Below are 17,003 nucleotides of genomic sequence, written 5' to 3' on the forward strand. Positions count from 1 at the left end.
TTATTGACGGTAACTTAACGGAGATAACAAAAACAGCAAAGTAGAAGAATTTTGAACAGAGTAGTGGATGAAAACTGTTTTGTGTGGTGAAATATGACATGACTGTTGTTGTTGTTGAAGTGTACATTATACTGAATTTATCAAGACAACAGTCATGAAAAATTAACTTTTTGGTCCACTGTCCAAATGGCTAATGAATGTTCAAATGTTACCAGCCACTCAGTAGATTACCATTGTGTTTCATTGTGTGTTTTACCAGTATTTGGTTGGTGGCTGGTGCTAATTTTGTATCCTGACAACAGATAAGCATGGAGGAAGTTTACATCAACAGCAAATTAAATCAGGAGATCAGAAAACAGGGATAAAATATACTTAAAATTGATTTGAGTTGATTTATTGAACAGGACAGTGTGCAGTATTAAGCATAAATGATGCACTGCACCAGAGTTAGCTTGAAGCTAATTTGCATCCGTAGTCCATTATAATCAAAACATACAACAGCACAACAACAAACAGTACAAAGCAAAAAAAAAACAAAAAAACAAAACAAAACAAAACAAAAAAAAAACAAACAAAAAAAAATTAATAATGTAAAGTTGATTTTTTAATTTGGCCTTGAATGTATTGATAGAACTACAGTAGAACCCTGGTTCTCTCTGCAGCTGAGGTAAATTTTAAAAAATGTATGGTATACTTTTATTTGCAAAAATGGGTGATTGTGTTGTTGCAAAATAAATAATATGAAAGAGGAAGAAGAAGACGCCAACAACTGAAACCTTTGTGTTTGTCTGCAGAACTCGCTGCAGGGCTTCTTCTTCGACCTGGTGGGGAAGCAGGTGTTCGACATCCTCATCATGGTGCTGATCCTCTTCAACATGATCACCATGATGGTGGAGACGGACGAGCAGTCTCCTCAGATGGAGTACATCCTGAACAACGTCAACCTGGCCTTCATCATCGTCTTCACCATGGAGTGCCTCATCAAGATCGTGGCGTTGCGCTGCTACTTCTTCACCGTCGGCTGGAACATCTTCGACTTCGTGGTCGTCATTCTCTCCATCGTCGGTGAGTTTAACTGAGTTCCGGTTGAAAGTGCTTTAAAATGTAACCGTTGTATTGTTGATTCAGTTGAAAAATCGACATAAATAAGTTGTTTTTATGTTTTAAAATTTGCACATTTTTAAATTAAAGCAATATATTTTAACTAAAACCATCCTATCAGGACTGTTTCATCACCACTTGTCTGTAAATACAGGTGTGTTTACATTTTTACAGTCATATTCACAGTCTGAAATAACAAATTAAAGCTGCATTGAGTCATGTTTGGCCACTACAGCAGTGGTTTTAACCAAACATCTTCAAACACGAGTCCTTTCAAGGTAAATTATTATATTATAGTCATGGTACTCTGAGCCACCCAACCTCCCATATAACATGCATTTATGTACACAGATACTTCTCGGTTTTAACAATATTATATTTTGTTAAGTTCAATAATAATCACTCAGCGTAAAAGCCAACAGTTGCTGTGCAGATTTACAGATAAACATTTAACCTGAAATAAATATTGAATACAATTAAATACGCTAATATGTTAAATGTATTTCTTTTGTTTTCTTTTTCTTGTAAAATGAGCTTATATGAACATATAATAATATATAATATATATCATATATTAATCAATAAACATATATTCTTCTGCTAAAGTTAGAAACATTTTAGTTATTTCACATGATAGAAACAAACTCTGATGTCAGTACTAGGGGTGTGCCCGATGACAAATACGTTATTCGGCAAAACACAAATAGTGGGGGGTTTTACGAATATTTGTTTCATACAAATACTTTAAAAATTATTTGTTTTCGGGAAGAAAAAAAAAACATGTTAAATACCAGCGCGCAGGTCGGTTACATCACTATCTCAGTGTCTCTCCTCTGCTCCGCTGTGACGTCTATCAGCAGGTCTCAACGAGGGGAGTCACATCCACCTGCTACATGACGCACATTTCCTTATTTGGACATCACTCCCGGAGTCGGGGGTGTTCCCCAGAAATAAAGCTGAACTACTGACACAAATGAAGTGCTCCCAAGGGAACACTTCATGAACACTTATATTTTCTAAAATTAAAAATGTAATATAAACAAAAACAGGATTTTTAAACCTCTTAAATTCGAATACAAATACAAATAATTTTGCTGCCTCAACAAATACAGATACAAATACAAATACTGGGCTGTCTGCACATCCCTAGTCAGTAAACATCCATCCACAGGCTTTATGACGCAGTGATCGAGTCTTAAACTCTTCATAAATAATAACTAAATACATTTCTGTACTTTAATTGTTGCTTACTGTATTATGGATATTTAACATCAGATAAATAATCAAGATTTGAGCTTTAACTGATGAAAACAAGACAGCATTTGTATTGTTTTTGACTGACTGGTTATTTATTGGTGGAATAATGAACAGGACATTTGTTATTCTAACTCTAAAGTGCGACACACATCACTGTTGTCATGTTGTGTCACAACGCATCATTTGACGGGTGAAAACTGACATCCGAGCACACACGGGACGCATCACACAGACAGAGGAAGTAGTCAGATACAGCAGTACTGGATCGACCAGGAAGAGTTTAATCCCTCAAGTATAAACACTTATTTTAAAAAATGTTTTATTATTCTGTATATCTAAATTAAAGAGGTTCCAGTTTTTGAATTTCTATACATGCAGTACGTGTGTATGCATCTACTGTATGTGTGTGTGTTTGTGTGTGTGTGTGTGTGTGTGTGTGTGTGTGTGTGTGTGTGTGCCAGCTCTGGCTGCAGGAAGCGATGTGATGTCTGCGTGACAATTATCTGTCAACAAAGTGACCATCTGGTTGGCCTTGATGTTTACCTTGCACCAAGGTCCTGTATGGTCATATACAGTACCACACACACACACACACACACACACACTTAAAACACACATGACACATGAACAGTCTACACAGGCAGCACAAAGCTACCTAAGCAGGTAATTTAGCTATCAGTGGTCATGTTTCGTGTGCACTGCTCCCCCTGTTAGCTTGACAGGAGTGTGTGTGTGTGTGTGTGTGTGTCTGTCTGTGTGTGTGTGTGTGTGTGTGTGTGTGTGTGTGTGTACGCTCGGACAGGGCTTCCTGGGGGAGGTGAAGGTAACAGCAGCAATCAGAGCTGCCAGAGGGCGGTCCCTGGAGACAAATCAAACATGATTGACCCGTTACATCAGCTGTGTGTGTGTGTGTGTGTAGGTGTAGGTGTGTGTGTGTGTGTGTGAGAGAGAGAGATGTCAGAGTGGGAGGGTGGTTGAGTTGATGTACGATGTGATGGTGATTCCCTCTCAACTCCCCCCTGTTCATCCCTTCCATCACCTATAACTCAACACAGGGAGACGGTTGAAAGATAGAAGTGTGTGTGTGTGTGTGTGTGTGTGTGTGTGTGTGTGTGTGTGTGTGTGTATAGGAGTGTCTGTAATGACAGGCCAGCTCCTCTTTGAGTTTATCATTCCCGGATAACAAGGAAAAGATGGATGAATTACAGTGTTTGACTTGCTGTTAGAGGGGAAAGACGGCTCAGCCCTCCAGAACCAATTACTCAAGTTGTAATCACAGCCGACCTGCCACATAAAGACTGAAATATCCAAACTGAGAGCTTTTAGATGATGTAACTCACAGGAATGTCCTCAAATAAAAGAAAATCACCGTCAACTACAGTAATAGTCTGCAGCTAATCAATATGAGGTGATAGAGCTGAAAAATATAGCAAATAGTTTCTCTAATGTTTTTGCATCTCTGCAGATGAAAGCAGGATGATCCCTTAAAAATCTAGTTATTAAAGATCAAAGCAAGTTTGTGAGTAGTATTGTGATGTCAGAAATATGTTAATATATAAAGATAATAATAATAATAATAATCTTTTATGTAGCACTTTTAAAAAACAAGTTTCCAAAGACATAAAAACAAATGAGAATAAGTTCAATACAGTCAAGAAATCAAAAAAAATAACTATAATCTTAAAATAGACAAATAATTTTTTTTAAAAAAGAGTGAAAAACTAATTATCAGTTTATAAATTTATGCTTTAAAAGAGTTACAGGTACAACTAATGAAAACAGAATATTTACAGTTTTTTCGTTTCATCTGTTTTTCAGGTATCGTGCTTGCCGACATCATCGAGAAGTACTTTGTGTCACCAACGCTGTTCCGAGTGATCCGATTGGCCCGAATCGGACGCATCCTACGTCTCATCAGAGGCGCCAAGGGCATCCGGACGTTACTGTTCGCCCTCATGATGTCACTCCCCGCCCTCTTCAACATCGGGCTCCTTCTCTTCCTGGTCATGTTCATCTACGCCATCTTCGGCATGGCCAACTTCGCTTACGTGAAGCGGCAGGCGGGGATCGACGACATGTTCAACTTTGAGACGTTTGGGAACAGCATGATCTGTTTGTTCCAGATCACCACGTCGGCGGGCTGGGACAGTCTGCTCAGCCCCATCCTCAACAACTCCCCCGAGGAGTGCAACCCCAACATCCCCCACACCGGCACCACCGTCCGGGGGAACTGCGGGAACCCGTCGGTGGGCATCACCTTCTTCGTCACCTACATCATCATCTCCTTCCTCATCGTGGTGAACATGTACATCGCCATCATCCTGGAGAACTTCAGCGTGGCTACAGAGGAGAGCACCGAGCCGCTGAGCGAGGACGACTTTGAGATGTTCTACGAGGTTTGGGAGAAGTTTGACCCGGAGGCCACGCAGTTCATCGAGTACGCCAAACTGTCCGACTTTGCAGACTCGCTGTCGGAGCCGCTGCGTATCGGAAAGCCTAACAAGATCAAACTGATCTCCATGGACCTGCCAATGGTCAGTGGGGATAAGATCCACTGCCTGGACATCCTCTTCGCCTTCACCAAGCGCGTCCTGGGTGAGTCGGGCGAAATGGATGCCCTCAAGCAGCAGATGGAGGAGAAGTTCATGATGGCCAACCCGTCCAAGATCTCCTACGAGCCGATCACGACGACTCTGAGGCGCAAACAGGAAGAAGTCTCCGCCACAGTGATCCAGAGGTGTTACCGCAGACACCTGGTGAGGCGGCAGATGAAGGCCGCCTCCTACTTGTACCGCCAGATCACCACACCTCGGCATGCGGGAGGTGACGGTGAGGAAGGCGGCGAGGGAGTGTTTGGGGAGGATGCACCTGAGAAAGAAGGGTTGATCGCCGCGATGATGAGGGAGAACTACGGCTCAAGTTTGTTAGGGATGGAGCGCTCCGAGACGATTTCCTCCACCTCGTCCCCGCCGTCCTACGACAGCGTGACGCGGGCCACGTCGGAGATCTTTCACCCGCTCGCTGTCAAGACAGAAACAGTCGCTGTTGACACCGCAGGCAGTGAACCAAGCGAACAATCGGCTTCAGTGGTCGACTCTGACAGACAGCAGGAAACAGTACCATAGCTGGAACCGAGAAGCAAAAAATTTTACAAATGAGGGTTTCCTCGTTTTGGGTTAAGCCTGTTTGTCCTTTTGTTTACTGAATGTACCATAGCTGAGGATCGCTGAGGAGGCGGCAGAGAGAAGCTATGAGTGAGAAACTGCCGGAGGAGTCGAGAGAAAGAGCAAACAAAGTGGAATATTTACTACCTTTAATGTTATTTCCTGTTCCCTGTGGAGATTCCTGGACTCAGCAGCGTTTTTTTGGAGTTTCTTAAAGGGAAGGAGAAAATCTGCAAAGACAGAGCGGGAGAACCCGTCTGTCTTTGTCGGAGTAAAAGACAGACGCGTAGAGAAGAACCACCTCTGGATCCCTTTGACCTTTTGGGTTTCTCGTGTCGACCGGAGTCGAGGGTTCGGAACACTGACTGACCTTTGACCTCAACTACAAGGGGGTCAGAACAACTATATCACAGATGTATCCATCATTTATTGGCCTGGGGGGTTTGTGCCTTCCCACAGTTGATCAATATTCTCAGAGTATGCCTGGCTGTAAGAGTGACGGTGTTCCTGGTGGTGTTTCTCGACACATAAACAGTCGACGGCTTTCTGACTGACTTGAGACTCGAGAGAGGAGGGAAAATAACAACAACGTGGTTTAAATAATGTTTTCGTAGTAAAAGTATAACTTTGTTGATGTTACCAGTCTTTTAATAGCGGTACGATTATTACTATTTTTTATATTTTTTAGAGTAAGTTGAAGAAAAAAAAATAAGCAGTCTCTCTCTTTCGACTTCGGAGCGGCACTAGCTATGAAGTGGCTGAACTACCACGTTGTGATAGATGAGAGGAGAGGGTGCGGTCAGGAAAAAAAAAAAACAACAAAAAAACAACCTGAAAAAGCAACTTCATCTGTTTTTGTTGGCAGTTTTTGCACTTTTGGGTTTACATGTGCTGTCACTTTACCGCATTTGGGCAAAGACACATTAAAAAAAGAGCCTGGGATTTATTTATTTTTCCTCTGAAAAACCTTTTGAGACAACACCAAAAAAAAACTAATTCAAGTGCACAATGAGATTTTCTACATGATCCCAGACTCTTCCAGCATGTTTTTTTGCCCACGTGGTGAACATCCTCATGTCCGTCAGTTCTTTGGCCGGTGGGTGATTTGTCTAAAAGTCCTTCCCTTTGCTTTTCGAACAAACAGAAGACTCCTGCTTCCTGCTTTGTTACTACATCGCATGAGGAGACGATTGGAGATTATTGGCTTGAAGTCAAAGCTGATCGATCATTGATGGATGAATAAAAGGTTTAGATATTTTGTCCAAAGTTGCATGAAACTCTCTCTGAATTTTTGGGTAATATCCTTAAAAAAAACCCAGACAATGACGACATCTATTCACGAAACAACTTTCATATCATAAAACCCTGAAGGCAACAACACCTCAGGTTAATTTAAGGACCAGACTGCTGGTTTCAGACAAGCATGTCTCATGAAAATATGTTTAAGCGTTCAACAAACCATCAGTCTTTGCATTTTAGCAACTGAACAGTAGAAGAAATATGATCATTCAAGACTCGACGCTCATGTTTTTAGGGTTTTTAAAGCCGTGAATAAAGTAGTTCCTCAGATTCAATGTTATGAGTTGTACATTGTCGACTTTTACAAATCACCCTCAGTCATTAACTATCCGTCTGGTCGGTGTTTGTCGCGGCACACACAAAGGATCTTAAACTAAATTCTCTTTGCTTCATTCGAGGAAAAAACAGAACGTGAGATCTTTGTGGTGTCGACCAGCTCGGACCGGAGTGCGACAATCAGATCAGCACATCAGCATCAGGATTTCACCTGCTTTAGTTTTAGTTTTAGTTTGATCCATCAGTGTCCTGGAAAAAAAACTCTAAACTCATGAGATCAGCATTTCTCCCGTTTTCAGTGACATTATACACATTTCAGACTTGTTTTTAAGGACAGAACAGTTTGCTAAATGAACCAGTTTGTTCACATAGGGTCATTTGTTTTTGTAGTGACTGCATCAAGCAGCTTTGATGAAGTTTTATCATGTTTTAGGAGATTTTATAGTCAAGAACAAGCAGATATCAAAGTTCTCTTCATCCAGAACAAGCTGCAAGTATCTGGCCAACAGCAGTTTGAAATATTTTCTCCCAGCCTTCTTCAACATAAGATTAGACCATTAGCCACTTAAAGGATCAGTCTGGTGTTATTCTATATTTTTCTTATTGTCAACAAATCACAAACATATAGTCTCAGTAATTCCCTAAAACAGTTGACTGCTGTAGTTTTTAGCAGACGGTACTCAAATAGGAGGAAAAACTATATTTATTTTCAGCAGTGGATGAATCCATGTTTCTTGCTAATATTGATTTGGGTCTTTTTAGAGAATTTGTTGACAATAAGAACAATTATCAGCAGATTTATCCTTGAAGTATGATGTCATTTTACAGGAAACACTGACAGTCGAACAAAATATACAAACTACCTGTCGCAGGTTTTTCCAGGATACTGATGCAAAGATGCTAAAAGCTTTTCTGCTTCCCGTTTCCATCAAACGATTTGAAGAGTTTCATTTCAAACACGGGGAAATAAATTGGTAAATTGTGATTGGTTGGTTTTTAAAACTCAAAAATGAATTTGATGGTTCAAACAATCTGCAGGTTAACCCAAAGTTTATGTGTCCATATTTTAAAGAATGGAAACACTTATGTAGTTATATTTTTGCCTTTTACAGTAACTTAACATATTAAAATCAAAAATTCAGTACAAATCAAATTTAGCAGCAAGTATCTAATTTTCCCCCCCGACGATATCCGAGTTTGAAAGGAAACTCTTCAACTCAAAACACCGCTTCATTTATTTATTTATTTATTTATTTATTTATTGACTTTGTTTTCTGGTTGGTTGCTTTATTTTAGCTTTTTAGATTTTTTTTTTTTTTTTTTATTTTTGTTTTTGCACGTTTTAGCTGCGTCCCGGAGGAGAAGCGGATGCCAAGCGAGACGGCTCTTTATCTATTTTGCACAGAGAAACAAAAAAAAAAAAACAACAAACAAACAACAAAACAAACAAAAACAAACCGCGTCTAGCAATAACGGTTTGCCGATACCTTTTAAGTGAATTTATAGGTAACACTTGACTTTACAGAAGCTTTTTTCTTCTCACTGTATCGATCTGTATCAACTCTGGAAACGCACAAAAACACTTTGAGCATTTTGTGACGGTGTTGTTGTGGATTTACAGACACACAGACAGGTGAATACTCTGACAGGAAGCCTCTGTGAAGCGGCGTTACTGCTTGTTTTTATTAAGATGAAGTGTCAAAGTGTGTGTGTACAGCGTTTGTTCAGTCTGCTTCGATCTCAATATTTCGAACAACCTCTCTCTCTCTCTCTCTCTCTCTGTCTCTGTTGTCGTGGTCACCCGAGGGATCTTTACTAAACGCTTTACTAGACTAATTTAAAAAAGGGAAAAAGAAAAAAAAACAATTTTACTGGCACCGTCTGGACTCTATTTCTACTAGATTCTATTGAGAATAGATAACCATATAAACTAGGTAAATACTTAAGACACTGCTGAACTCTGCTGCGAGGCGTATTTCAGGTTGCAGTTGTGCTGAAGGGCTGTTTTCAGTAGCAATAGACCCAGAGTGTGCCTGCTACATATGAACCCCAACACTCCAAGCCATGCTTTGCCATTGGTTGATTGATAGGCTAATGTGCTTGATTGATTGATTGATTGATTGATTGATTGACTGATTGATGGACTATTTGAGTCTTTGATTTCTTGACTGGCAGATTGACTGAATATTTGATTGGGTTAACACTTGGTTGGTTGGTTGATTGAATTGATTCTTATGCTTTTTGATATTGAACGAGGTTCACGTTCCCCCCTCTCCCATCCCCCTTCGTCACTGATGTGACTCTTCCTCAGAGGCCGTTATGTTGAACAAACAGCACAGAGAGCTGATTGGCTGGTTTAGTTCTCTATTTCACTCTTTTAAATGGTCAAAAATCTCCAATTAACTAACATCTTGCAGGAAAACAAGTGCATTTTATCACTAGAATGACGACATTACGATGCCATGCTGTTCATTCATTCATAAATTGCAAAATATTAGAGAGTGCTGCCTTCAAGTGGAAGTAGTGAGATGTTTTCAAGATGGGAAACTGAGTACAGTAACATAACAAAACCTTCACCTAACTGACTTTGCAACAACGCTGCTGTAAGACCATGTTTGACAACATTGTACTGTATATTGCCTTTTCAAAAGCCGTACAAGATTTAATGTTTCTCACACTAAGGAACAAGAAAACAGCACACAGTGAAAGTAAGTTAACTTCCACAGTGTGGTTATAACTAGGCCTGGGTATTGAACCTCAGTACTTTTTTGGTACCAACAGATGTGTCCATGACACAGAGTATTGAAAACTGTGACGTACTAAAAGTTGACATTGAACATCTGGTCAGATTTGTAACGTTGTTTACTGATTTCAAGCAAAACTTTGCCAAATTTTTGGCTGTTTGTGTTTAAATATTGAACATTTGAGAACTTTATTAAATCAAAGAAACAGTTTTGTAGAAAAGCACATTTACTGTTTATTCTTCAAAGTAACGTTTCAAAAAATGTTTCGCTTTTGGTACCAAAACACAGGAAACACAGGTGCTGGCATTAGTAGCCACAAAGTTCAAACAATACCCAGCCCAAGTTACAACTCATGAACTCAGAGCTTTCAGGAAATATCCATTCATAAACACTTGGTTTGTATGGATTCTTAAAACTTGACTCCATTTGAAGGCACCAAATTCTCCTCTGGACCTGTCATGCAAATGCATTTATAAATTATATTTGAATCAATTACATTTCTTGAATACTGATCCTCTAAAAAACAATAGTTCACAACATGGATGTATTACAAGATCTGGATGCTGGACTCCAAGAAGACGCCCATTTTCTAGGCTCTGGAAAAGCTTAACAAATATCAAAACTCTATGGTTTAAATGTTTGTAATACAAAGAGTAATATCTGATTATGTTTGCAGTTGGAGGTGTCCTGTCAACAGTTTTACAAATGTTTGTTTTTGCATGAATCTATGAATAAAATGCTTGTCGGGCTGCAGATGTTTTGTTGCAGTACTGCAGTGGACCACCGTGGTAAATTAGCAGCAATGCTGACTCACTTTGCTGTATCCAGCTCTCATAATACATCCATGGTTCACAGCACCAGTACTTAGGAACTGAAGTGGAAACGATGCACAAATGGCCCTCACAGTGTAACTCAGACTCCGGTTTGCACTGAGCACAAAAACACAGTCGAACATCTCCTGTCAGTATCAGGACCGTCAGCTGATAGAAAGCTCAGAGTTTGTTCACTTGAATCTGTGTGAAACAACACTGAAGCAACAACAGCAGCAGCTCTCTGTCCCTGAACTTCTCTCTGTTTTGACTGTACGAGACGAAAAAGACCTTTAAAATAACCTCCAACATGTTCTGAGCAGGAAAGGAAAACTTGAGATGCAAAAGATGGAGGGAAAAACCTTTTTCTACCATCATCTTGTTATCTGGTGCGTCACTTCCTCTCCTGCTCTAATGAAATAATAATAATAAAAACAAACACTTATTTGGAGGAAAACTGCAGTCTTTGCTCTGAGCTGTGGGTAAGTCCATGTGGTGCTAACGAGGGGTTTGGAAGAGTCCAAATTAAGATCGGAGGGGGGTTGTTAAAACACAAACTCTGAGACTGAGAATCTCCTTCCTGCCTTCTTTTCCCCGTTTCAAAACCAAAAGCTGCTTCGTCATCTTCAAATAGATGTGTACCAACTCGGAGGAAATGCACAGAAAAACAAGTGGTTTCATTGTTCATTATTATTACTATTGTTACTATTAACTGTGTGATAAATGCAATACAACAGTTATGTAAACCGGCAGTGAGTGATGCTGTATCTTATTTACAGTGCGAGGATAATAATGATAATAACGATGATGTTTTTATTTTTTATTTTTTGTCGTCATGGATTTGGTTATTTCCAGGCATCCTCTCACTGCTTAAACCACCGTCGCCCCGTTTACACCGCAACTGGTTTCACAACGGTTGTCAAACTGGTTTCATCGGGTCTCCAGCTTCATATCAGTCCTGCAGAAACCTCATATCTCGAGAAAGTTGCCTTTTTCAGTAACAGAGGGGAGAATAAGTCGAATATTTCCCCCTTCTGACACCTCATGAAACGTCACTGATTCCTTCTAACGTCTTGTCTGCCGAAAATGGGAAAACAAACATCAAGTTGGAAGAATAAAAATCATTGAATTGGAGATAAGAGGTTTCTTGACACCAGACTGCAGCCAGCAGTTTTATTGTGTTTTTGCTGGAAAAAGTCGAGTAGATACGCATCACAGTTAAAGAGTGAAAATCTTGTAAATTCAAGGATTTTAAACTTAAGATGGATCAGGAAACTGTGGAGGACAAAAGAGAGAAAACATCCAAAATTCCTATAAATACTATAAAATAGACAAATATACATGGTCACAACAATATAATAGTGATTAAACCCCTCAAAGTCCAGTTTTGAGTGGTTTTCTCTTTGTCACAGATTTGCTAAAATTCTTGGATGTGTAATTTTTCATATTTTAAAGTCTATTTCGAAATCATCCAAAAATGAGAGACGAACAACAAGTTACAAGGTTTCTCTGTGACCTCAGTGGTTAAACTCTCGCACTGCAACCGTTGGTGAAAACTCGCTGGTGAAACCTCGGTGTAAAGGAGGCGAAAGCCGTGCCTCAGTGACCCCACCCTGGTGTTTTAGAGACAATAATAATTATGATGATTATAATATGAATATATATATAAATATATATATATATATATATATACTTTTTAGTACTTTGAGTTGAAATACTTTTTAGTATTTTGCAAATACATGTCTGTATATAAAACAAAAGCCTCCTGTAATAAACGAGAAAAAAATTTACTACAGAATCTGCTGTGTTGGTTTTATGTTGTTTTTTCTGTAAACAATGATTTTAATGTTTATGAGAACTTAAAAAATTGCAGCAACAGATTATCTGAAACTCTGCAACAACCCAAATATCAATCAAGAGTTTTATAAAAGGTAAGTTCACCCAGATGTTTGCTCACTTCTGTCTGGAGGTTTCTGTCCATCGAGAAGGTTTTGAGATGTTGAGAAAACATTTTCTCTTAATCCAACTTTTTAAAAGTGTAACTACTCAGAATACATTTTAACTGACCTACTTTAACTTTTACATTTTTCCCTGCGTAGCAGGGAACATGTTTCCAGTTCCAGTCAAAATTTGTCTCCAGAGTGAATAAATCTTTAAACCATGACTTGGTTTTGCAAAACGATGACATAAACCTGCCCAGCGAGGGTCAGAGCTTTGTTGCAGGAAAGTTCAGAAGAAAACATTTTATCTTCTCAAACTTTCTCTGTGATCGATTGTTATAAATGTCGGTATGAACGATTAGATCACGATCATAATATAATGGTTTGATCAACGCTGCAGAGCAGCAGTCTGGTCAGCAATATCACTATTTATTTATTGTTCCGTTGTCTGACAACAGAAACAGAAAAATATGTACATGAGAACAACTGCATAGTGAGTTAATCTGTATTAAAACAAAATGTAGATGAGAGAAAGCAAACTGACTGTACAACTCTACCAGATGTCGGCTGTTTCTTTGTTGACTTCAAAGAAAACGATGATCAGCGATTTAGCCGTTAGCTGTTGTTGAGGTGTTTAACTGTGGATCTTAACACAAACATTTTTAAAAATTAGTTTGAGGAACCCACAGTGCTACAATCCGTTGTACCACAAACTAAAACAAGGTTTTTACTGCAAGGGACATTTTTTTTGTTGTTTGAACCAAAATCTGAAGCCAACTGGAACCAAAGTGTTTTACTGGTTTACCTTTTAAACAGAGCTTTTGTTGATCTTTTTTTTGTTGTACTGTCACTTTAAAATTTAAAAAATGACTAACCAAAAGGTTGTTTCCAGTTGCTGACTATACATTTTTTGCATCTTGAATATGTCATCTACTTTTCCGAGTCAGAGACGTGGATTGCAGTCAGCTGAGGTTTCTTTTTAAATGAGACTTTCCACGTTTTTATTTCCAGTAATCTGACACAAAAAATGTTTACAAAATGCCCTCTGCATCTCTGCGTAAACTCCAGTGTGGCAGATGTTCTGCATATTCCCAGACGGACAGACAGATAGGTTTATGGCGTCCGGTACCTCTCATGGCATGCTGGGTAGCTTCGGCCCCGCAGCAGATTGCTTTTGCACACTACCTTGCCTCTGCACGCTCGTCTGCATCCGTCTCTCTGCGGTTTCCTCTCTCCATCTCACGCTCTACGCGGGTTCGCCTCGGCGCGTCATGCTCGCCAACGCTGCCCATTTGTGTCATGAAGCCGAACCCGTGATGTAATGCTGTCTGATTTTGTGTGTGTGTGTGTGTGTGTGTGCGCTTGTGTGTGTGTCACAGCAGATTGAGGATGACACTTGAAGCTGCTGCTGCAAACCCGTCTGTTGTGTTACTCTCTCTTCCTCTTCGTTTCTCTTTGTCTCCATCTACTCTGCTTTGTTTCCTCCTCCTGTGGGTTTTAAAGGATCATCTGCTGATATTCTATAGTTTTCTTATTGTTAACAAATCCCATGAAAACTAAAACCAACAATGAACTGATTTACTAACAAGTATTGTGTGTGATTTATCTTATTCCTCCGTTGTTGTCCAAAAACTATTAAAGACACATCATGTTCCTTCATCACCATGATGCCAGAAATACTCAGTAGAGCACCAAATGTGGATTCATCCACTGCTGAAAATAGTCCCCAACAAATGCACCATTTCCCCCTTTTTTGAGTAATGTTTGCTAAAAATCACAGTCGCCAGATGTTTTATACCACGGAGTATTAAAGCCAGTTCATAGTTAAGAAGACCAACCTTTATTACACCCATCTGTCATGAGGTCTCCACACAGTGTGCAGGTTATGAAACGTGGTATAGTATAGAGGTGCATCTGCATACACAGATGCAGCAACCATGAATTGGCCTTTGGGCCACCGTTGGAAAAAGAATAATCTGAGATTTCCAGAATTACCTCATAATAACGTGCATGTTCTAGCATTTCCTGACATTTAGGCTACTACACTTAAAACACTTCTATAACTTTATTCTCAAAGTCTCAAATTATCATTTTTTTCATATGTGGCTCCTAACACTCCGACGTAGTTTTAGGAAATTAACCAAAAAAAATGAAATTATATATTTGTGAGGTATTTTTAAAGATGTACATCTTCAGTAAACAAGACACAGACTGAGCAGAAAGTACTGAACATATGGGATTTGATGATGAGAAGAAAAATATAAAATATCACCAGACTGACTGACAGACTTTTTATTAATAGAAAAGATTCTTTAACTGCTGGTTGTGAGATTTTTGGTGATGAAAAAACATTCAGCTCAGTCCTTTTTCTACTTTTAAAGTAAACTTTAAACTTAATTTTAATTTTTCTGGTTTTGTTGTTTCTCTTTCTCCTCACTTCCCTCTTCTCGCTCTTCTTCTGTGGTTGCTAAGGTGTCACCATGTTGACAACCAGCTTGATTAAGGCTTTGCAATTATGACTTTTCTGGGAAACTGCAGTCTGTGACATCCTGATGATCAAGGCTGCATCTTTGTTTATTATTTTCATTATTGATTATTTACTCGATTAACCAATGAATTGTTTAGTCTATTAAATGTATAATAAATGGTGAAAGTCAGTTTTCCCAGAGACTACAGTGACATGTTTTAATTGCTTGTTTAGTCTGACCTGGGGCTGCAACTAATTATTATCTTCATCATGGATTCATCTGTCATTCATTTTCCCAATTAATAGATTAGTCATTTGGTCTTTAAAATGTCAGAAAATGGTGAAAAACATTGATCACTGTTTCCCAAAGCTCAAGATGCAACATAAAATGTCTTGTTTTGTCCCGACCAACAGTCCGCAACCTAAAGATATTCAATTTATAATTATAGAAGACCAAATAAATCAGAAAATATTCACATTTAAGAAGCTGGAATCTTGAATTATTTTTTTCTTTAAGAATGGCTCTAAAACAATCAATCAATTGATCGACACATTGATTAATCAACTTATCATTGCACAAGTCTGACCAAAATCTAAATTTAATAATTATAATAATTTAATAGTTTAATTTAAAATGATATCATAAAGAGAAAAGCAGCAAATCGTCACAGTTGAGAAGCTGGTATTTAACTGATTGATTGATATGATTTATTTTCTGCTGCCGGAATAATCAATTCATCATCTGAATAAACACAGACTGTCTTCTGACCTGCTTTGTTGCCCTTGAGCAGGGCAGACTCTGCTATGACTTGTTTACTTGCTTATGTAAGCCTGTCTCTAGCCACACACACACACACACACACACACACACACACACACACACACAGAGGGGGTGCCAGCGTTCCTCAGCACATGTTAAACGGAGCTTCCCCATCTGTCTGCCTGCCAAAAATCTGACTCTACGCTCTTAAAGGAGCAGTTCACGTTAATCGATTTACATTTCTGACAATCAGACGGTCAATTAAGGCTCAATTTGTCCAGTTTGGATCCGTTTTTCTCAGACCTGGTTTTCTCCTTTACTTCTGGTGTTTTTTTACAGTAGTGACATGGGAAGGTGAGGCAGAATCGGCTAATTTGTGTCTTTCCTCTTATTTACGTCTTCACTCTATCAGCGGAGCCACATTATGAGTTCATATATCCGCTGATAGAGAGTAAAGCGTGTTGAACAGTGCCCTCTGGCAGCAGGAAAAGTTTTCTTTTCTGCTGTTTTGGGTTGAAAATCAGAAAATGTTCTGCACTAAAGGGTACGTCTGGCAATATTAAGTGTCACAGACGGAGGAGGAAAGTCAGACTTCACGTTCTGTCTCACAGTTTTACGTATCTGGAGTTTCGGTTACTCAAAGCTTCTTTCATTTTTTTCAGCAAACCTCATTTGTCAGCACAAATCATTCTTCCTGCTCTGGATTCTTCAGTTCTTCAGATTTTCAGATTTTTCCTGAAATTTACGTCCAAATTTTCACTCAAACAGGTTAAATTAGAAGGTTTGTCATCCAATTTGTATTTTTAAAATCCCATTTTTACTGATAAATTCATAGATTTTGTATAAAAAATGAAAACAATGCACTTCAATAACCCAGAGGGATCCACTGACAAACACACACACACACACTTCACCTTGCACAGGGTCAGTCCCTCCTGTGGGATTGTGGGTGCTTTCCCTCCCAGTGGGGCTGCACTGAGCACGCCCAGAACTTAAGGCTAAACAGGAACACATAGGCTGGTGTATGTGTGTGTGTGTGTCTCCCTGTGGTCTAGTCAGCTTTTAAAACAAACTGACAGATGTCAGCTCAGGTCAGCAGAGTGTGTGTGTCTGTTTATATTTGCATAGATACAGTGTGTGTGTGTGTGTGTGTGTGTGTGTGTGTGTGTGTGTGTGTGTGTGTGTG

The 17,003-nt window shown here is 39.2% G+C and overlaps 1 protein-coding gene across 3 annotated transcripts in view; it reads left to right on the forward strand.

Moving 5' to 3' along the window:
- Positions 1 to 9,734, forward strand: part of LOC122972222 (sodium channel protein type 4 subunit alpha-like) — a 245,265-nt gene extending 235,531 nt beyond the window's left edge. For all 3 annotated transcript variants that reach the window (XM_044339139.1, XM_044339140.1, XM_044339141.1), the window contains 2 exons: positions 795 to 1,065; positions 4,177 to 9,734. In XM_044339139.1, coding sequence (XP_044195074.1) covers positions 795 to 1,065; positions 4,177 to 5,483 — 1,578 coding nt within the window. In that variant the 3' untranslated portion in view covers positions 5,484 to 9,734. The remainder of the gene's footprint in view (positions 1 to 794; positions 1,066 to 4,176) is intronic.
- Positions 9,735 to 17,003: the final 7,269 nt, after the last annotated feature.

Source organism: Thunnus albacares, chromosome 21 (genome assembly GCF_914725855.1).
Source record: "Thunnus albacares chromosome 21, fThuAlb1.1, whole genome shotgun sequence".
In the NCBI taxonomy this organism is placed as follows: domain Eukaryota; kingdom Metazoa; phylum Chordata; class Actinopteri; order Scombriformes; family Scombridae; genus Thunnus; species Thunnus albacares.